Here is a 21,852-nt window from a genome sequence, read left to right on the forward strand (position 1 = left end):
GTGTCATTTAGTCAAAGCAGCACCTTCCAGTGGTGCCCTGCAAATACAGAAACGGGCCTGCAGGGGGCGATAAACAGCTGATTACCGGCCAGGGGTAAGACTCGCCTATGCAGTGTCACCCACACTCAGCACGGCTCAGTCTGGGGCCAAGGTGCATCATGTGACAGGCTTAAGTTCAGTAAATGGGGGGGGGGAGGGCATTTCTTTATCTCTCAGGAAAAGAAAGTGGATCAGAGATTCACTGGGACTCTTTGACATGATTGGCTCCCTAGCAGTCAGCTGACCCCAAAGTCAGAGTGAAGCAGGATGATGTTCATGACGACCTCGCCGTGCTTTTGTGACACCCCAGGCTCCAGCATCCTGCCCCCGTGTATGATGGGCGTGTCCACGCCAGCACCTGCTGTGTGTGCTTCAACAGACCATATCAATCTGTCCCCCTCATCCCATGAAGTCGCGATTCTGTGAAAATATTCGGACAGTAGCTGCATGCTGTGTGTGGATCGTCGTGAAGGTACATGCAGCCACGTCGTGGGCATTAAGCACTGCTTCGTGCAGACGGCTGCAGGCGGAGCGGCTGAAGTGCTTCCCCTTTAAGTCGTCATCCCAGTGGACCTGAGGGACGTGGGCAGTGGCGGAGTGACCTGTCTGTGGAGACAGGGAACCGCCACTCTGAGTGGACAGCCGGGCGCTGATGTCAGACGCGGGTGCCCGCGACGCCGACCCGCCACGCTTGGGTCACTTCACATCACCGCCGACTGACTGCTCTCCGCTTGCCGTAACTATGGCAACCCAAATGTATTCCTCCAAGAACAAAGACATGCTTAAAAAGGGGTGCCACGACGAAGGTCAGGGAACAAGGACAGAGGAATGCTCGGCATGTTAATGAGGCCCGTGAGGGGACAGGAGGGCCCTTCCGGCACTTTCCATTACACCCAGTAATGATGTCATTAGTCACTAGTGCCAGTGTCCCAAGCCCTTGGTGGCATTCGGTGAGGATCGTGTTGCTTTGTGATCCCCAGCCTGTCACCTCTGCCCTACCATAGTCCAGGGGGAGGCCCTGACATCATCGCGAGCAGGACGCGGGGCCACGGATGCGATCGCAGGCAGACAGCGATCGTCACCTTAACCTGCGTAGCAAGGACAGCGAGGATTGGGGAGCTGGAGCCAAGGTGGCGGAGGCTGGAGCCAGGGGAGCGTGGCGTGCCAGACTGGCCGCGCTTTAGCGGGATGCCGCCCAGCCTGGCTGCTTACTGTATGGATTCCATAAGGTGTGCTGCAGTTAGAGGATGGCCTGGGTAACCAGGCTCTGCTCGGAGGCCAGCTCAGTGGAAGAAAAACACGCTGATTGACCTAATTACAGCTGCCTATCTGAGAACTTCTAGGGCTAAAGAACAAGTTAAATGTACTTTGCTCCTCCTGATCTGACCATCTGATGTAACCTTAAAAATCCCATAAAAACCGTAAAGTTACTGTTTCCAGTTATCCTGCCTCAGTGAGTGACTCAATCATTACTTATTGTTCACAGTCTGGGATTAACCGACGCCAGGCAGGACCGTATCGGATTGATGTTTCCGGAAGCTCGTCAACCTGTTTGACTGACTGCTGTTTATTTACCCAGACGGTGACGCCTGTCATTGTCTGAGCTTGCAGGGGAGAAATGATGATCGCTGTCATCCGCTTTCCGCGACAGACCCCAACTCTCCACTCTCAGTGCCCGTCTATCTGTATGGAGCATCGATTTCATACTGTAAGAGGCAGAGTCAAAATCGCTTTAACCGCTTTGCGTTGTAAATCCGACAGGCGTGCACAGCGGGCTGATCTTTCCGTCTCAGCCGAGAAGGAATTTCACATTCAGACAAACGTTTCTGGATTGTTCCTGACTGCTGAAAGGGTAGAAACAAATATGTACTTATCTCCTCCATGAGAGTGAGATGGACGGGGCCATCACAGACCATCGCAGACCTTCACAGACCATCGCAGACCATCGCGCAGACTTTGATCCGGGTTTCTGATTTTTGAACTTCTTGGTTGCTTTGTCGACATGTAGGCCAACTGATACTAGACACAATTTATGTGAGACGTGTGGATCCACATCATTCAAAGTCAAGAAAGTCCATTTTGCACACAGACACACATCAAACCACATAAGCACTTCCAATGAAGCACATATTTGTCGATGTTCTTTGTCAAAAGCATATTAGGCCCAATGAAATGCTTTAAAGAATAGAAAAATACATCCAGGAAAAGCTTTTTTATTTTTTTTTGGCAGCGAATGTCCATGACGTATTTGCGTCACTTGGTAATTATGAAGTAATTGCTTTATAATTAGCAGGTATAACCCTCTCCCAGATTGGCAAAGTCTATATTAAAATAGTCAAATAAAGATGATAAAAACAGTTTCAAATGTCTTTAACAGTTTGTGCAAAAGAATTATTAGCGAAATAATTTACCTGCAGGATAATATAACTTCGGAAATGAATGACTTAGCCAGACCTGGTTTGGAAGTAGTATTTTGCGTGTAACGATTAGTGTCTAGTGGTAAAATGTGACACCAATCGTGGCAGCATTACGTTATGCGCAGGATACATTTAGCGTTATTTTTCCACGATGCACCGTGCACGTTATTATTACTGCGTTGTATATGAGCACACAGACATACTGGAGGGCTGTGTTTAGAAAACGGGGGCTTTTGTTTCCCGCCGCTGATCCGGGAGCGAAGCCGGAGCTCTCTAAGACCCCGCAGAGGTCCTGCTTGCCGGCGCCTCAGCCTGCGCGTCGCCGTGGGAGCGCCAGGCTTCAGCCGGCTCTGCGCTGACGGAGGTCGGACGCGGCGGCGGCGGCGGTGCGGTGCGTGCGGCTCCCCGGCAGCCGGCTGTGCGGGACGCTGTGCGGGGATGCCTCTGTCAGCCTCCAGGCTGCTCTGATCAAGCGCCTTTCGGTCTACAGCCTCCCAAAATGAAGACACCCATGGTAACATCTCGGTGACACTTTCCTTAAATATTTAATATGCTTTCTTTTGTTTTTCTTTCGCAAATTAATCCTCGCCTGCAGGCATAGTGTCTCTACGTTTGGCGAGTTCAGGTGCATCACAAGTGTTTGTGTGCAGCTTCTTATCCCTTTGTTTGTGTTAATTATTATTTGTCTGCCTTTCGAGCCGCTTTCTAAAACGGAGCGGAATACTTGCGGCTTTTTATTAATGTGTAGTGGTTTTAGAAACGCAGCTGTATCCCAAAGGTTCGTGCTGTTTTACAGGGCATCGGAAATGTATTAATTTAGTTAAACCGAGTGCGTATTGCTTAAGACCCAACGACGTTTGAATGTTACAAGCAATCCGTGTGTGGAAGTAACGGTGGTGCGTCTAGGTGACATGCAACCAGTCACTCACCTGTAATATAGTTTTCTGTTATACTTGCTTTTTTTTTTATTACTGACAAAGACTGACCGACATTGCCGTTTTGAGGTCTTTATTCCACTCGCATTTTTGATTAATTATTAAAATTCGCTTAGTTTGTTAAGTGGTCGCTCCTGAGCTGAAGCGTTACACTTGCAGCATGACATCGTCTTTTAAACAAAGAGAAACGCCGGGTGAAACCAACAGCGGGGGCGGGACAGCGGACAGCCCCCCCCCGGCGGCTCCCGGAGCCCGGGTCCCCCCATGGCGCTGCCTCACCGCCTCCCTCTCTCCTCCAGCGTCATGGGGTGGCTGCCTTTCTCCTGATCACCATGTGCACCAGCTTACTCTTCGTGTACAACATCAGCAGCAGCAGCAGCAGCAGAAGCAGCAAAGAGCAGAATGAGGCCGGCAGCCGGCAGAGGCAGAAGCCCACCGGAGCCCATAGGGGGAGCCCGAGAGCCCCGCGCACTGCTGCCCTGCAAGGCTACGGCAGCATCATCGATCACCGGGTAACCACCACCACCCCCATGAATGACTGCTATTCCTAATATTGGCTCACACCTCCCGCGCACGCCTGGGCACCTAATAGAGAAATCTATACTGCTGTGCAAATAAATTAGATCGATCTGAATAAGATATTAAATCGATTAAAATCAGATGTTGGACTGATTTAAGTTATTTGAAGGCAAAAGTAAAATTAGAGGAGTAGGCACGTCGCACCCACATCTGCGGGAAAGGTGGAGGACTTGCAGACCTGCTTTGAAAGTTCCCCAGACAGCACCCCCTAATCTGACTGATATATTAGGGAGCCGGTTACTGGCGCGATAGTGTGATGGCGGTGAAGCGGGCAGTGCGCCGGGCTCCTGCAGCTCATTATAGGAGTTTTTACGTCTCATATCTGCCCTTTGCCCATGGGATACCACACAGAGGCACGGGGGGCTTTTCTGATTTTAAAGGTTATTTGTCTGCATGACGGAGCAGTCGCTGAGCTAATTGTTGGCTTCCTTTTTCCATGATGAGATGCCAATGCTTATAGGTATATAGAGACAACGTTTAAAGAGCTGTTGTCTTGGAATGTGACCAGCCCTGGATGGATGCTGTCTTTTAAGCTAAGGGGGGGCTGCCACGTGTCCCGTCGAATTTATGACTTTAATAGTTCTGTGAAATGCAAGAATTGGCCAAACCCGTATTCAGACGCATCAGGCTCTGTTCCCACCTGGGGTTTTGTAGCGAATGAGTGGCTTGAAGGCTGCTATGCTGTGCAGTGACTGAGCTGCTACCCGGGAGCCTGCTTTGGGGGCTCTGCGATTTCGGTGCCCTGTTCGGCCCCCGGGGGCAGCAGTGTGAGACAAACACTCTGGCTTGGATTGTGTGCTGGCGGCGTCCGGCTGATGGGGTGTCCGGGCGCCTTCCATGCCAGCGAGCAGGCAGTGCAGAAATCGTGAAGAACGCTCTCCGCTTTGTTCCATATCTGCTCAGAATGGTCTAAAGTAAACAGAAAGCTGTGCTGACAGGAAAGTGAGTGTGTATGAGGCGGGGGTGGGGGTCCATCACCCAGGTGTGAGCTTTGAATCTGACGTGAATGAAGGTGGGCAGCTTCTGACGCACATCTCGCATTTACGCCTAATCGCTGGATGGTTCGCTGAGTATTCAGAGGCGCGTCCGTGCTGAGGGGGTGTGTGTTTGGCTCCTCACACTCATAACGGTGTTTTTTATTCCCCTCAGTGTTACAGCTCATTAAAGTTCACTTTACAGAGAGCAGAGGCTTGTCAGTCACTGGGTCAGGGATACCGTTTTTTACATTTTTAATAGAATCCACCAATGTCAATGTTCTCCCACTTCTAGCTCTTGAAACGTGGCTGGCAGATGCATCCGCTTTGTCGTGCTGCTGTTTGCCCGTGAGTAATTGGTCTCTCGCACCCAAAAAGCTCTTTCTTCTGGCTTGGTTGTGGGCACTCAGCTGTAATTTGCTGTGGCGCCAGGCTCCGAAGCTGCTGCTGGACCAAGCCCCGTCTTGCGGAGACGAAATGCTACAATGCTCTGCGTGTCCTGCTGAAAATCTCCCGGCATAAAAAGCCTTTAATTAGCGTTCATCCGGTGAGTAGCCTTCGCTGAGGTTCTGGACTTCATGCTTGTGGAGAGCAGCCCAAGCGCCTAATTCTTACTCATTCTTTGAGGTCTGAAGAAAATGGATTTTTTATCCTTCTAATATAGATAGGCAAAGAAGCAGAAAAATCAGTAAATTCTCTATTTATGAGCCAGCCTTTTTGCTAAGGATACCGATATATTTTTCTAGCGCTCTGCTCCTAATCTCTGCTGCATACGGTGTTAATTGCTTTGCCTCAGATGACCTGGTAGCTGCTGCCTGTACAATGGGCTGAATGCTTGCTGAGATGTTCCTCCTGCTCTGTAGGCCGTGACCGTGCATCTGCTGAATGTGGTCCAGTCATGTCTGACATTTCCATGCTAGGGCAGCCTGATTCCTGTCTTCGACTGCGTCCCGCGTGTGCCGGCCTGGTCTCCCCCCACTGCCTGGCTCCAGCAGCAAGGCCGTCGTGTAGCTCGCAGTGCTGGGGGAGCCGCCTTTCATCCCTTCCCTCCCCCCGCCTGCTCCCGCCGTGTGGAAGGATTCAGCATGACCAAAATAAAGCCCATGTAACAAGGTAGAGATTATTTGACACCCGCTGGGGGCGGGATCATGTGCCGCCAATCCCTACGTGATTTGACCCACTAGGGCCCAGCGATGCAGCCAATCAGAATTGTTTAAACTGGCTGACTGGAAGCCTGGCTGCATTCTGGTGTCGGTTTGCTCTGTGAAGCACGTAGCCCTTTGCAGTCTCTCGGGCCTTCGTAAGTGTCATTTCCCGTGACGCATGGCCCATGTTCCTCAGCTCTCTAAAGATCTGTGGGAAATCCAGCAGGTACAGATGTTTCCAGAAGAATCGTCAGTGTAGCAGCGTTTCTCTGGTTTGGTGTCGTCTGACTGACACTGCGCAGTGATCAGTTTAATCTGGGCCTCCTTCCATGGGGAGGCGATGTGCTTTTGAGCTTCAGACTTGGGCTTTGAGTTGATGGACTTGAGGCTCCTTCCTGCATGTCAAACACGATGTTTGGTTTGCAGAAGTCAGTCAGGAACTTCCTGTCTTTATATCAAAATTAAAGAAACTTTTAACTCTCAAGTGCTAGGAGACAATCCCTAGGTCTGGTTTTGTTTTATTACTGCGGAACCCACCCAGCGCCAGTTAATGTGTACTGGAACCTTCTGACTGCTGCCACTGCACTCCTTAGTGCACACTTAATGCACTCCTTAGTACACACTTAATGCACTCCTTAATGCACTCCTTAGTACACACTTAATGCACTCCTTAGTACACACAATGTATTCCTTAGTGCACTCCTTAGTACACACTTAGTGCACTCCTTAGTGCACACTTAATGCACTCCTTAGTGCACACTTAATGCACTCCTTAGTGCACTCCTTAGTACACACTAAACTCATTTAATGCACTTGTTAGGTGAATTCACATGCAGTCGCATTTGGTGTTCTTCCTCCTCCTATGCCCCTTGCTTTCTGGCCTGACTTGATCACTTGAGTCTTGTGTGGCTTTTCATGCTCTCATTACTGAGGCTTCATCCCCTAACTGACGCTTGCTGTAGATCTTGCTGTAGATCTTGCTGTAGATCTTGCTGTAGACCTGCTTTCTGCTGCTGTATTGTGGCTTGATTTCTGGGACAAGCGGATCAATCTGTTGGTGCCTTGGTCTGTAGATGTTTGAGATGTTCCTCTGATTGCTGCAGGTGGGCTTCTTCCAGGACCAACTTGTGTGTGCTGCTCTCCGGACCTGTGGACTGCAGGTGGACAGTCTGGGCCGGGATGCCGGCTCTGAGCTGGTGTCTCTTTACCCCGAGGGCATCATGGGCAGCGAGTCTGCGGCTTAATAAACTCGCTTTTCTGGAGCGAATGGATGCTTTTAAAATCTATTTATAATGTAACTGAAATGCATAACAAAATATGCATTTAACCAAGTTGACAAAAAATAAGTTGAACTTGTCCGGCTTTGAAAAAGATATGCTAGCTGCTCCTATATGCATTTTGTGTCCTCACAGAAAAGCCTTGTTCCAGATAAGCGAATACTATTTTAACTTTATCGCTGTACTATGCAAACCAGCCCCGGGAGAATCGGCATTATACATCCCGCAGTAACATCTCATCACCGTTGCTCCAATAATTACTTGACGACAGCTCAGGATTAGCGAGATGCTGGAATGGACAGAATCTTCTGTGGTTTCAGGCAAAGACTGATATGTGACTTGTGTGGCTAAACAGGAGAACATGGGCACGGGCCGGACTCCCACGGGGCACCGGAGCCGGCACACGGTCCAAAGCAAAACGCAGCTGTGATGTGAAGGGACCCCTGCTGTGAGTTGGATTCTTTGGGATGAGTGGCTCTTGACGGTGATTTCTGCTGCTAATTAATGCGCGTGGTGCTGTGAAGAGCTCATGGATGACAGGCACCCACAGCGAGCTGTGGCTCGGGAAGCAGGGAGGGAGGCCACTCGAGGCTGGAGAGCGGGAGCCGGCCGACCTGCAGCGGGCCGAGGAGCGTGTGCCGGCGGGCGGACGCCCCCGTGTGTAAATGAGCGGCTCGCCGCTGCCCACGCTGGCCGTGCTGCAGCCTAGTTTACTCATAACTCATGCGGCCTGATTGGTGTGCGTTTGGCAATTTAGGGGACAATTTCAGTTATTGCAGAGCCAGTGGAAAGCGCGCAGCAGGACAACATGAATAATAGATTTCTCTTTACAGGAATCAATTCTTAACAGTCTTTTAAACGGTGCTTATTTCTTTGCAGTCACAGGTTGTGTGTGACTGTCCTCTCTGGTAGCCAGCTGTTCCGGATGCTGTACCATGGCTCCGAATCTGAGCAAACTCCCATTCCACCCGATCAAAGCCCTGGAAATTCCTGCCAAGGATGTTGACCTTTACGCAGTTGTCATCGGTGTTGTTCCCGATCGTCCCCGGCCTTTAAACCCAGTAATCACCCCTCTGGACCGCTCTGCACGTTCTCCCCGAGGTGTTCGAAAGACCATCTCCGATATCCTGGCAGCCCTGGCTGTTTCGTTTCCTAGTCGTTTGTAATTCTGCTGATGAGGTTCCGTGTGGCGTGCTGGCTGAGGGGAGGGGAAGGCCAAAGGCTGCACTGCACTCCGGACAGGACACCTGTCCATTACAGTGCATGCAGACACTGCATTCAGCTTAGAGGCAGCCCTTGAGCTAATGGTATGTCTTTGGACTGCTGGAGGAAACCAGCATGGAGGCAAAAACAGGGAACAGAGGTGGGATTCGAACCCTGTACCTTGGAGGTGTGAGGCCTGCAGCCTGACTCACCCTAAAAGTGGGACTGAGCTCTTTATTGGCCTTTGAGCCAAAACTTCAGGGGTCCCGTAGCTGTGACCCCTGTGAGTGTGAGGAGCATGCAGGGCTGTAACGGAGCCCAGAGACGCTGATGGGCGGGATCCGGATGGGAGCCTGCAGGCTGCGATTAGTTGTGTCTTATTGCTCGACTGTCCCAGTCACATGACGCCCAGCCCTTAATTATTAGAGCTAATTGGCTGATTAGCTGCTGACTCCGCCTCATCCGTCTTGACCCCGCCCCCCCGTCCTCCCCCATGCGGGCTGCCCTAGTTCGGCACCACTGTCACCTCAGTGGGGTGGGAGCACGTTTGATGTACGGGGCGGGGGGTCAAAGCAGCGTGGAATACGAACGATGTTCTCTGGGCCTTTGTCTGAATCGCAGGTGACATTTTCCGGACCTTAAAAGGCAGCCTTCCCTATTGTTTAAATCAGAATCACATTTTTCCACCAGGCTTGCCAGACAGTGATGTACAAGGAGTTTTTGCTGGCTAACATACATTCAGGTGTGTGTGTATGACACCATCGAGGTTAGACTGTGCAGATTTAGAGTAAAGACCTTGTTGTTTAGAATTCTTCAGGCCCAAGTTTGTGAGGGCAGGCAGAGAGCTGCTGTTTACCAGGGTGGTTTGACGGCGGATGGTGACACTTCTCAGCCGGCCGCGGTGCGTTTGGTGACTGTTCCGGCTTCCTCCTTGGCTCCGTATATCATCGTCACGCCCGTGAAACGCCTCCCTGCCAAGCACGGTGCCCCAGGCCAGCCTCACTGCACACTGGCCTCCCTGCCAAGCACGGTGCCCCAGGCCAGCCTCACTGCACACTGGCCTCCCTGCCAAGCACGGTGCCCCAGGCCAGCCTCACTGCACACTGGCCTCCCTGCCAAGCACGGAGCCCCAGGCCAGCCTCACTGCACACTGGCCTCCCTGCCAAGCACGGAGCCCCAGGCCAGCCTCACTGCACACTGGGGTGAAAAGCAATTATGAATATCAGGTAAATTAAATTTTTTCCAAACACATTCTCCGAATAGTAATTGGCGTGGTGCCTTTGGGTAGCTCCCAGGTATGGATGCAGTGCTAAAATGAGATGGATATTTTGGTAACATTAGCATCATGTAATGTCGTATCCTGATAGCATCTCGATTATACCCGTGAGAAAGGAAGCTTGGGAATCAGCGACTCGCTTCATAGTGCGACGCATGATTTATCCGTTACGCCTCGTGCCGATCTTGTGTATAATTTAGCCTTTTGGGATTGATTGATGAACTTATCTTTCATAGCGAGATAAGGGGAGATGAAAGGCCTGGCAACTTCAGGTCTAATTTTGCAGGGATGAGCTTTTGCGTCGATATTTTATTCCAGGGGACGGCAAATGTATTGTGAGCTGGGGTCTCAACAATAGGTCAATATAACAAATCCTTTGAAGCTTATTGTTCTCATTTTAATTCTGAGGCTCATGGAAATCAGCTAAATGAACGACTGATGTTCTCTGTCTCGCGTCTGCAGTGCCGAGGGGCTCGACAGCCGCAGTAGCGATCAAGGGGTGGTGGCTCGGAAATCCGGGGGGGGTAGCTGCCGGTGGTGTGTTGTGGGAGGGGGGGTATAGGCTGCCTCAGTTTATTTTTATGACCACCATCACTGCCCCACACCCCCTCGTTAAACTCCTGGCTGTCTGCTTTTGCAGTAGGCTGGCGGTTGGAGGGGTAGGTCAGAGGACAGGCTGGTGGTTAGAGGGTGGGTTGGAGAGGCCGGCGGTTGGGGGGTGGGCCGGCGGATGCTGCTTCAGAAGCAGGAAATCGGATAGGATAATCGGAGTCGAGGTGCCTCGCTTTGGCAGACAGGTCGGTTTGTGTCGGGCCCAGAGGGACGCCGACTCCTTGTGGATCTCTCGTTTTCCCCCTGTCTTGACATGGGATAGATGGAGCTCCCTGCTCCTTGGCATGCAGTGGCTCCTTGGCATGCAGTGGCTCCTTCCTTCAGCCTCACATGAGTGCAGCTGCGCAGTGTCCTCACTGTGTGCTCTAAGGTCTCACCGTTCCTATTCATGGTATTAATAAAGACGCAGACGAAAGTGGCTGCGGCTTCCTGCTGGTGCCGGTTGATCCCGGTTGATGACGTCTCTCCGTGATCCGCGGCCCCGCTGCTCCTCCGGCACGTTCCGCAGGTGCTGATTGGCTGGCAGGCGCTCTCATCCATCGCCTGTGGGCCTTCTCGTGGAGATTAATGGAACCTACCCCGCCCCCCACTCCTGCTCCTCATGGCTCTTCACGGCCGGCTTTTCTCTCGTAGAGGGGGGGCTAAAAATAGCCGCCCCCAGCCTGTGTCCTCGGCTCCCGGTCCTGACACACGCATCAATTCCCATATTCTGCCTAATCCATCGAGAGCTTGTTTCTCCATCTGCTGCTGCTGTTTCGTTTCTGTCCTGTAGGGGGTGTCCTGACTATGTACACGGCAGCAGATTGGCACGGGAATCCTGCACCCCCATCTGACCAGAGCTCTGTCCGGAGCTGACACCCCCACCCCCGTTGAGAACTGGAGGTCAATGCTGCCACCCTGCTCGTCTGCTAATCTCTGCCCACTTTGCCTTTTACAGGAACGCTGGACGCCGCTTCCATGTTTGTAACAACCAGCTGTGGTCATGTGACCATCCCCCCACTTACGATTGTCTTGATTTTGCCCCCCCCCCCCCCCCCCCCCCCCCGCATCATCAGCAGTTTGCTGTTACTGTGAACCCCTGTTACTGAGAGTGTGTGTGTCTTTGTTGTGGAGCGCTGCCATTTATCTGCTGCCCGAATGTGTCCTCTGAGGAGATCCTGATATTTCATAGTCATACGGATCCTTAGATACTCCAACTGAGCCCGTTTGAGTCATGCAGAACTGTGGTCTTGTTTCTGATGGACTGTCGTCGCTACCGTCACACGCACACCTTTTCCCAAAGGTGGCTGTGGAGCAGCGCATGTTAACCCATATTAATCGCTAATCACACACACCACCTCTCATGTTTTTTAAATGAGTGGTGGCCGGCGGCATTGTAGGTGCATTGCTATTTTAAGGCAGCGCAATGTCCTACCAGAACCACGTCTAAAGTCAGTGATACATTGTTAAACGGTATTAAAGTGGTACGTTTTGGAAACGTGCTGGTGCACGTCGCTGTTAGACACAGGTACGCGCTCCATGTGCACTAATGGTACTTTATTTTAATTTCATTTATATACGTATCATTATAGAGTACAACTAGTCATTTCACTTAATCAAAGTGTTTTACGAAACACCAAAAGAAAAACGATGGAGGCCAGGTCAGGTGAGGGAGCATGCGCTGACGCAACGCCTTGCCGGAATCGGCCCATGGCGAAACTCCTCGGCATCCCGGCCGGCTGTTATATAGGCATGTATTAAGTAAAGAACAAACTGTATCATTATAAAAATGATTATCAGGATTACGCACGTACTGTTACTGGAAGGACTTCTGAATTCCGGAAAAGGCTTTTCGGACGTTTAGCTAAGTCAGCTGGGACGTTACAAAGTCTTTCTGGCGTGGTGTATGTTGCCGTGCATGATGGATGTCTGTTGGACATAAATGAGGACAAAGAGGACGTTAAAAGGCGTGATGCTGAACTGCCTGTGCCGATGCCAGCAAAGGAGTGTAAGCCGGCAGCAGCGCGGGTAAGGAGGCGTCTGCTGGCCGAAGAGGCGAAGAGTCTGTAACGAATCAGAACTGAGCAGAATAACAGCAGCCCTGTTGCCTTTTTTTACATTTTAAAACGCCTTAAAAATGTAGGTTGTTTTGTTTGAACAAGGGTCACGTATTTATTTATATTTTGTAGAACCAAAATTAAAATAAAAACACACACATATATAATGAAGTTCCCTTCCCAGCCGTCTTCTGACGCCTTTATACCGCTTTGGCCGCTGCGCCGATGGTCTGGTGATGGGAGCACATGCGATGACACCCTTACCGCTGCAGCAAGGGTTCGTATCAATAAACTGCGGTTACAAATGTTTAAAGTCTGTTTTTATTATTTTAGGACTTGTTTGCATTTAGCTCGATGGTACAACCGACATGTTTTATTAGTTTATTAATGCTTATTTAGTTCGTAAGATTTGTCAGTTACAACTAAAATACATATCTCAAGAGCTGAATATACATAAGATAGCCTTTATTAGTCCCACGGGTGGGAAATTTGCGTTATACAGCAGCAATGTGTAAAGAATAAAATATAAAGAATGCACCGAACCGAATCCGAGCAGAAAACCGAAAACAATATAAACTATTAATCTAATAAAAGTGCATGGTAATTTCATGTCATAACTGGGCAAATGCACGCAAATATATTATAAATATATGGGTCTGATTTTGTTTTATTAAAGCCGTCTTCGGTTTCTCGTTTGGTCCCGACCAAAAATCGGTGATTTGCTATTGTTAAGCCCCCCGCCACCTCTGAGCCCCACGTGTCTACAGCCGGTGCACCAGATGCGAGCTGCTGCTCCGGGAGTATCCGCATGGGCTTGTGCTAATGTGCTGTATGGTGGAGATCCGCCTTATTAATGCTGTAGCACCGAGGGCGAAGACCTTCAAGTCCACTGCCCTCCGAATGGAGAAGCTACTGCTTTAACGTTTTAATTCTGTAGCCATGTGACAGCGACCAGTGCTGCTGCTGGCTGTAGCTCATGGCCGCCTGCCTTTCTGTTCTGGCTACAGCCGCTTGGTGGCCTGATGGGGTTCAGCCTTCGCCGCCCTCTCGCCATCCTGTCCTCCTCTTGACAGTGTCCCACCCATGTGCCAATGATGAGGTTTCCGGAACCTTCCCTGCAGCTTCGTTAGCATAAACCGATTTTGGGGTCGTTCCCCCCGAGCAGGGTCTGTAGTGTGGTCTGTAGTGTGGCTCCAGTACCTGGAAGGACCTGCGTGTGAGCTCCCTGGAGTTCGACAGTGGGTATGCGGGGGGGGGGGGGATAAAATGATAGAGGGTGTGTTTCTGGTGTGCTGTGTCAGGATTCCAGTGTGGCTTGGCAGAACACAGGATCCATATATGGGCAGTGAGGCCAGGTTGGCTAAATCAGCCCCACAGCTGCCCCCCCTCTGGGACAGACCGTAGGCCACACCCCCCCATCCCCTGTCATCTGTGTTTTTTTTACTCGTGTCGGTTTGCTTTGTTTACAGTCATTATTTGCAGCAGGGCTACTGGGGTTTAGCTGGAGTGAGGCTGAACAGAGAGGTTTCTGGGATGCGGTGAGTGAGGGTGGTGAGTGTCGGGGGACACTCTGATCGCCACCGGCTGTGTGCTGATTTGGGTCCCCCCCCCCGCTGCCCCCCAGCCCCTGAACATGCACTGCCGGACCTGTGCCCTGGTGACCAGCTCCGGGCAGCTGATTGGCGGTGGCCGCGGCAGGGAGATCGACAGTGCCGAATGCGTCATCCGCATGAACGACGCCCCCACGCAGGACTACCAGCGTGACGTGGGGGCCCGCACCAGCCTGCGCGTGGTGGCGCATTCCAGCATGCAGCGCGTGCTACACGGCCGCAAGGAGCTGCTGAACGGCAGCCGGGACACTGTGTTCATCTTCTGGGGCCCCAGCGCATACATGCGGCGTGACGGGAAGGGTCTGGTCTACAACAACCTGCGGCTGGTCAAGCAGGTGCTGCCCGAGCTGCGGGTCTACATCATCTCACGGCAGAAGATGCTGCAGTTCGATGAGCTTTTCAAGAGGGAGACCGGCAAGGACAGGTGGGTAGACAGCCGTGATCGCTCACAGACCCTTCCTGCTTTGTTCTGGGGGTGTCGGGAAGCCGTGCACTCATGGGTAGGGAGACTGAGGTTTGAAATGCTTAGCCTCTGTAGCCTGTGTGCTGGCGGAGGCTGCAGTCGTGGTAGCTGTGTCTCCCCTAGACCCCAGCGTTCCGTCTGCTGAGGTGGGCTGTCAGTGTAGAGCGTCACGCCGCATCGGACAGCCTGGTGGACAAACGGTGAATGTGCAGGCGTATAACAAGTGTTAAAGTACCAGAGCTGAGGTGGAGGCTTTAGGACCCCAGGGGCCTGTGAGTGGGGCTGTCTGCTACAGTGCCTGAGAGAAAAGCACCGGAGGAAGACAGTTCAGTCAGGTTGGGGGCCCCTGGCAAAGACTGGATTGGGGCAGATCTGTCAGCTCGAACCTCAGCACAGTGGCGTGAGCAGACTGCTGACAAACCGCAGGAACGCTGGCCTTTAATCAGGAAGCCATTATCAACTCATGTAATATCTGCCTTACAAGGGGAGCGAAATTATAATCCTCTGAAAGAACTTAAATCAGTATTCACCATGGTGGAAATTAACTGTGGATTCAGACATACTTGGAGTTAATTAAAACCCTGATAATTAGCTGGAAGCATCGGCTCTCTGGGGGGCACATTCTTCTGTTATTTTTTGCTGTTCATTTGTGAAAATAAGAGATTGGTTGAGCAGGACAAAAACACGATCTTATTAGGAATTCCGCACAGGATGTCGGAAGCACTTTCAGGTCAGCTCCCCTGGGGCCTTCGCCTTGTCACCAGCCTCTTCTCACCATGCAGACAAACAGCGATTTTTAATGGATGCCTGCCCAGCCCCGCCGGAGCCTGACCTCTGACCTTTTCACATCTGTAGCTTATCTGACGTTCAGGGTGTGGCCCCTGGGCCGATCGGCGATGCCCCAGAGCAGCCGGCTGTTTAGCATGTAGAACAGGAAGTTCCGATGGTGTGTATCAGAAAGGGGAGGGGAAGTGACATCACTAACCAGCAGATCAATGGGCCTTAGTGCGGGTTGTGAAAAAACTAATCACAGCCATTAGCGTGAGTGGGGGGGGTGAAGGATGCCTGAGGGGGGCCTTGATGGCCTGTGTGAGATGGTTACCTGCCCCTCTCCCCCTTTTAATCAGATAGTTAGTTAATGAAATGAAGCTGGGGGCTGGACAGCCGAGGGGGGGCTGTTCTGTCACTGCCGGCATTTAATCTTTGCCATAGGCTGCTAACAGCTGGTTTTCGCTGATTGATGCAAACATTAATACAGCGGCCGGCCGTAACACAGCTCAATATTTAATACCCTCAGTTAACCCTTAACCTCATGCCTGTGCAGCACAACTGAACCATTTTCATTTCGTCTCCTGGCAACAGGTGTATCGATCCTCATGTAGCTTGGCGTGATGCAGGGAGATGGCTGTGTGATAGGCTTGGTGCAGTAACTCTCCCCCACCATGAGGGGGCACTCCAAGGCTGCATTTTTACTGCTGGGGGTATGAGATTTTAGAGGGTGGAGATGAGTCTCTGAACGAAATATTACTACCTGCAATTATGTCGTTTACCTGAGCAAGCAATCTGTGGTATAATTAATCATTTATATGTTTATAAGAGCCGGAGATGCCAGGGGCGGCGACCAGGAGGAGCCTCATTATTAGACTGAAATCCCCAAACAGTCGCTTCACAAGGACCGATTCTGCCAAATATTTGATTGAATTAGGTAATCAGGCGAATTGGGTGATTAATTATCTCTCTGGGAGATTGTGCCTCTGCATCTGCTGTGTTCAGTGGCATGTGGTAAAGTTTGCTTTGGTTCATATGCAACCCAGAAAAGCCCCCCCACCCGCCATCTCACCAGCTGCATGCTCAGGGTAGGGGGCTGATATTGGGAGAATTTTAATGTCCCCCCCCTTCCCTCCCCCTGGCAGCTTTAAACGATAAAAACTGCAGGCGGCTGCAGGGCTGCGTATGATGGGTCTGTCAGCTCACAGGAGTGTGACGCATGACAGACAGGTGTCAGGGCGGCCCTGAGAGGAGCGGGACACCTTTAGAGGTGACAAGGGCCGCAAGGCTGTCTTAGGTCTGTGTGTGCGCGTCTGCAAGTGTGTGCGTATGTCTGCCTTAGGTCTGTGTGTGCGCGTCTGCGAGTGTGTGCGTATGTCTGCCTTAGGTCTGTGTGTGCGCGTCTGTGAGTGTGTGCGTATGTCTGCCTTAGGTCTGTGTGTGCGCGTCTGTGAGTGTGTGCGTATGTCTGTCTTAGGTCTGTGTGTGCGCGTCTGAGTGTGTGCATATGTCTGTCTTAGGTCTGTGTGTGCGCGTCTGTGAGTGTGTGCGTATGTCTGTCTTAGGTCTGTGTGCGCGTGTCTCTGAGTGTGTGCGTATGTCTGCCTTAGGTCTGTGTGCGCACGTCTGTGAGTGTGTGCGTATGTCTGTCAGGTCTGTGTGCGCGCGTCTGTGAGTGTGTGCGTATGTCTGCCTTAGGTCTGTGTGTGCGCGTCTGAGTGTGTGCGTATGTCTGTCTTAGGTCTGTGTGTGCGCGTCTGTGAGTGTGTGCGTATGTCTGTCTTAGGTCTGTGTGTGCGCGTCTGTGAGTGTGTGTGTATGTCTGTCTTAGGTCTGTGTGCGCGTGTCTGTGAGTGTGTGCGTATGTCTGCCTTAGGTCTGTGTGCGCGCGTCTGTGAGTGTGTGCGTATGTCTGTCAGGTCTGTGTGCGCGTGTCTGTGAGTGTGTGCGTATGTCTGTCTTAGGTCTGTGTGTGCGCGTCTGTGAGTGTGTGCGTATGTCTGCCTTAGGTCTGTGTGTGCGCGTCTGTGAGTGTGTGCGTATGTCTGTCTTAGGTCTGTGTGTGCGCGTCTGTGAGTGTGTGCGTATGTCTGTCTTAGGTCTGTGTGCGCGTGTCTGTGAGTGTGTGCGTATGTCTGCCTTAGGTCTGTGTGTGCGCGTCTGTGAGTGTGTGCGTATGTCTGCCTTAGGTCTGTGTGTGCGCGTCTGTGAGTGTGTGCGTATGTCTGTCTTAGGTCTGTGTGCGCGCGTCTGTGAGTGTGTGCGTATGTCTGTCTTAGGTCTGTGTGCGCGCGTCTGTGAGTGTGTGCGTATGTCTGTCTTAGGTCTGTGTGCGCGCATCTGTGAGTGTGTGCGTATGTCTGTCTTAGGTCTGTGTGTACGCGTCTGTGAGTGTGTGCGTATGTCTGTCTTAGGTCTGTGTGCGCGCGTCTGTGAGTGTATGCGTATATCTGTCTTAGGTCTGTGTGCGCGCGTCTGTGAGTGTGCGTCTCTCTCATTCCTTCACTCTCACACCGTGTCCCATTTTAAATGCCGTCACTCAGCATCTCCGCTCTTGGCAAAACCCTCCTTCCTGTTGATGCTGTAGAAAAATGACCAGACAAAAGGCTTCGGATTCCACCATGGCGTCCAGCCACTGGAGCTCCTCAGGTTCCCTGGGGAGAGTTTGATAGAGCCGGATCCGCGCCAGTGGGCCGACGTGCTGAAACCACATTCCTTTGTCTTCCTGCAGAAAGACTGTCCACTGAGCGTGGGAAAATAGGCTAAGAGGGGTTTAATTTAACCCCCCAGGCTGCCAGAAGTGCACAGACACCCATGTGGGCAGCCTGATCTCCATGCACGGCCGGGCGGGATTAGCGGGGGCGATAAGGGCTGGGAAATGGGGGCATCAGGAGGGTTAAACACTTTACCGCTGTGAGGACAATCTCTGCAAAGGCCCCCACTTTCCCACTGCCCTGAACACCCCCACATGTGGAATTGCTTCCTCAGACTGATGTGGACTCACTGGCTCCTGAGGGCCAGCTGGCCCCCTGCAGAGGAGACCCACTCCACAGGGAACCTTCTTTGTACACCTGGTGGGTGAAATCTGGGGTGGAAATCCCAGCGCATTCGCCAGTGATGGGGGACAGCACACAGTCCAGTCTGGGTTACTGGCAGCGTTGGTTGGGTTAAACCTGCGTGGCACTCTCACTGCTCACTGCTCTCACTGCTCACTGCTCTCACTGCTCACTGCTCTCACTGCCCTCAACCGCCCACCTGTGATTCTTAAAGGCGGTTCATATCCCACCCGCCTGCAGTTTGACGACAGGCTGCTCCTGTTCACATGGTTACTGGGGGGGCCGTGGTTTTGAACGCAGCCGAGGGAGGGGGGCATGTAAAGAATAGAGCGCTAACTGCCGTTTGATATGAACCCGCTCCAGTAAGCATGGCGATTACCGTGATTACAGCCGAAAAGGCACTCCCTGCGTGATTTAGAGCTAATCAAACTGCTCCCCAGTTCTCCTTATGACTCTGCGGCCCTAAAGCCCCTCAGACCTGATGTGGTACCCTGCCCCCCCCCCAGGAAGATGTCTAACTCATGGCTGAGCACCGGCTGGTTCACCGTGGCCATCGCCCTCGAGCTCTGCGACCCGCATCAACGTCTATGGCATGGTGTCCCCTGACCACTGCAGGTGAGCCCCTCCCCCGCCACATCTGCACACTGCGCTGATCAAACCCCGACCTTTGAAAGGGGTCAGGATGCTCGCCACCACCCAGCATGCTTTGCGGTTCACTTTTATCCAGCTCGTGAGAGCAGGAGCCCTCGATCTGTCCATCTCTCCCCCCCCCACACCCCCCCACCCGGCACAGGGAGCCGCTGCACCCCTCCGTGCCCTATCACTACTACGAGCCGGCAGGCACTGACGAGTGCACCATGTACGTTTCGCACGAGGGTGGTCGCCGCGGCAGCCACCATCGCTTCCTCACCGAGAAGCGTGTCTTCGCAAGCTGGGCCTGCATCTTCGACATCCACTTCTACCAGCCCGAGTGGAGCCCCGAGCCCCCCCCTGCTAGCAACTGGACCGTGCCGCGTCCCGCGTGACCCTCCCTGCCCAAAGCCGCCGCCGCCGAGGACAGCCCCCCCACACGGCAGCTGTGTGCCGGACGACCGCGCATCTCTCCTGCTGGTCCTGGGGCGGGACCTGATAAACAAACGTACTGCCTGGGGGTGTCCACAGCAGCTTGCTTAATCATTCTCACTTGTCTGCCTCTCCGCCGTGGCGCCCCCCCCAGGCCTGGAAGCAGAAGCACGCCATTCCTATAGTTTGCAGCTGATTAATGAGGCCTGTTTCTCTTCGCCCTCCTGTGTTTCTGGAGTCGATAGTGTGGGTGCAGATGAATTCAGCACCTCGGCTTCCTTTTTGGAGGGGGGGGGAGTTTACCCCAGGTTGGAGGGGTGACATCAGCAGAGTGTTTCGTTCCTGTCAGAGACAGTGTGAATGGCCAGGTCCCGGGACTGAGCTTTGGTTCACTGGTCTTCGTCAGTCTGTGTCGGCAGGATAAAAGGTTCTGTGACGAGTATCCACAGGCACCAAATCAACATGTAAAACCCAGTCAGGTGGGTTGGACATCCCCCCCCCTCCGCTTTCCTGTGTTTTCACCCACCAGCGCTGCAGTAAAACCAACCAAATTTGTTTCACTTGAATGTTACTTTGAGAATAAACCAGCTGCATCAGTTACCGTTTGTTTCATTTCAGCATCCTTATGGATTATCCAGGTCCCCCCCCCCCATGTCTGTCTCCTGGAGAGCCTGTGCCCTCCAAGCATTCTGGGAAAAGGCCTAACAGGCCTCATTTCCCACCACGATGACTCTGTTTTTATCGCTGTGATGTAACTGGGCTCCACTTTGGGTAAGATGTTTGAGGCGATTACAGGTCTGTCTGTCAGATAGAAGGATGACTGTGACCAGCGGGGGGGGTCAGGGGCCAGGAATAGCTTTCACACAGCTTTGTCAAACCTATGGTGGCTTTCCACAGACCCGCTAGGATCAGAGCCGCAGTCCTGATAGGAAGCTGGACCATTGAATACAGGACTCAGACAATGGCGAAGGTAGAGAAGTGAAAGGTGCCAATGGACTTTAGCAAGGCAGACACCCCCACAGAGAACTTCAGAGGGGCGGACAGCCCACATCACCCTACACCCCCATGCCAGCCTTTAGCAAGGTGGACCCTCCCCCCCCCCCCCCAGCAGCTTTTAGCAAGATAGACACCCCCACAGCGGCCTCGAGTGAGCCAAACACCCCCCAGGCTCTTCATGGTTGAACTAGGGGCTCCCATAGCACCAAGCTGCCCTTATAGAGGGAAGCTCATCATGGGGGTGGGATAAAAATAGCCCCCCACTCACAGCAGTTTATTTGAACTGATCTGTTACCAGCCGCTTCCTGTCCTCCCCATCAGAGGGCGGCACCTCAGAAGCTGTATCTGAATTAATGCTGAAATCAGCGGTTTTTCCAGACGACAGCGCTGTCTGTGTGGCGCATGGGAACTGCAGCCGCTCACAGGCACGCAGGCGGCTGCCTCGCGGCGCCCAGACACCATTCTGGGGGAAACGGAGTTAATGGGAACCGATCCTGCTTTATTTGCACCTTAATGCGCTGAAACGGCGCCCCCCTAATTTGCCAGTCACCAAAGCACTCCGCAGACGTTTTCTTTCAAGTCCTCGATGTCCTGCAGCCTCTCTGCACATGCATTTATGTAATTACACACACACACACACAGAAGGGAGCGGAGAGACAGGCGGCTCAGCACTGCGGAACACCACCACGACTGCCCCCCCCCGTACCCACTAGGGCTGACCGCCGAAGGGCCAGAGGGGCTATTTAACCCGAGGTTTGGGGCTGCAGGACCAGGTAAAGCAGACTGACAGACAAAGGAGAGAATGATTCTATTCTTTATCTCGTTTGAACTTGTAGCCCTTTGAGATCCGGTGATGGGCGTTATAAATAAAATGTATTATTATTATTTAAAAGCTCTGCACAGGCAGCCTGCAGCCACCTACAGAGGGGTCCTAATGCTGGTCACAGCAGGGCAACGACACACGGCTGCTGGCCCTCAATGAGGCTGCTCTCAGGCTTCTTCCAGTTGGGTTGATGCATGCGCAGAGAACAAGGGAATGTTCTTTATTGGTTTCATGTGTTTTCAAAGTGTAGTTTAACATGTTTGAAAAAAACTCCTACGTGCATGTTTCTGCACGATCTGTTTCATGATGGTCAATCTGTTCTTAATTTAAACGATTAATATATTAATCTTAATTTTGTTTTACTGTTTAAAGTGTTGCTGTTTATGCATAAACATGAACACAACAAAAATGCAAATAGCTTTTTTATTGATATCAGTAGTTTCCTATGATTACTTGTCAAAGTCATGCCTAGATGTTTGTTGCCTGCCCAGTAGTGCACTGGTAGCACTGCTGCCTCTCACCCCTGGGACCCGGGTTCAAGCCCCAGCCGCATGGCTGCCCCCTGGAACTCCCTACACCCT

The 21,852-nt window shown here is 52.2% G+C and overlaps 1 protein-coding gene across 1 annotated transcript; it reads left to right on the plus strand.

Annotated features, from left to right (window-relative positions):
* Positions 1-2,790: 2,790 nt before the first annotated feature.
* st6galnac5a (ST6 (alpha-N-acetyl-neuraminyl-2,3-beta-galactosyl-1,3)-N-acetylgalactosaminide alpha-2,6-sialyltransferase 5a) lies at positions 2,791-20,052 on the plus strand. The gene is given in 6 exon segments (XM_048989433.1): positions 2,791-2,970; positions 3,691-3,903; positions 14,118-14,527; positions 18,897-18,963; positions 18,965-19,005; positions 19,184-20,052. Coding segments are annotated over 6 exon segments (978 nt in total). The 5' UTR covers positions 2,791-2,955; the 3' UTR covers positions 19,416-20,052.
* Positions 20,053-21,852: the final 1,800 nt, after the last annotated feature.

Source organism: Brienomyrus brachyistius, chromosome 21 (assembly GCF_023856365.1).
Source record: "Brienomyrus brachyistius isolate T26 chromosome 21, BBRACH_0.4, whole genome shotgun sequence".
NCBI classification, from domain to species: domain Eukaryota; kingdom Metazoa; phylum Chordata; class Actinopteri; order Osteoglossiformes; family Mormyridae; genus Brienomyrus; species Brienomyrus brachyistius.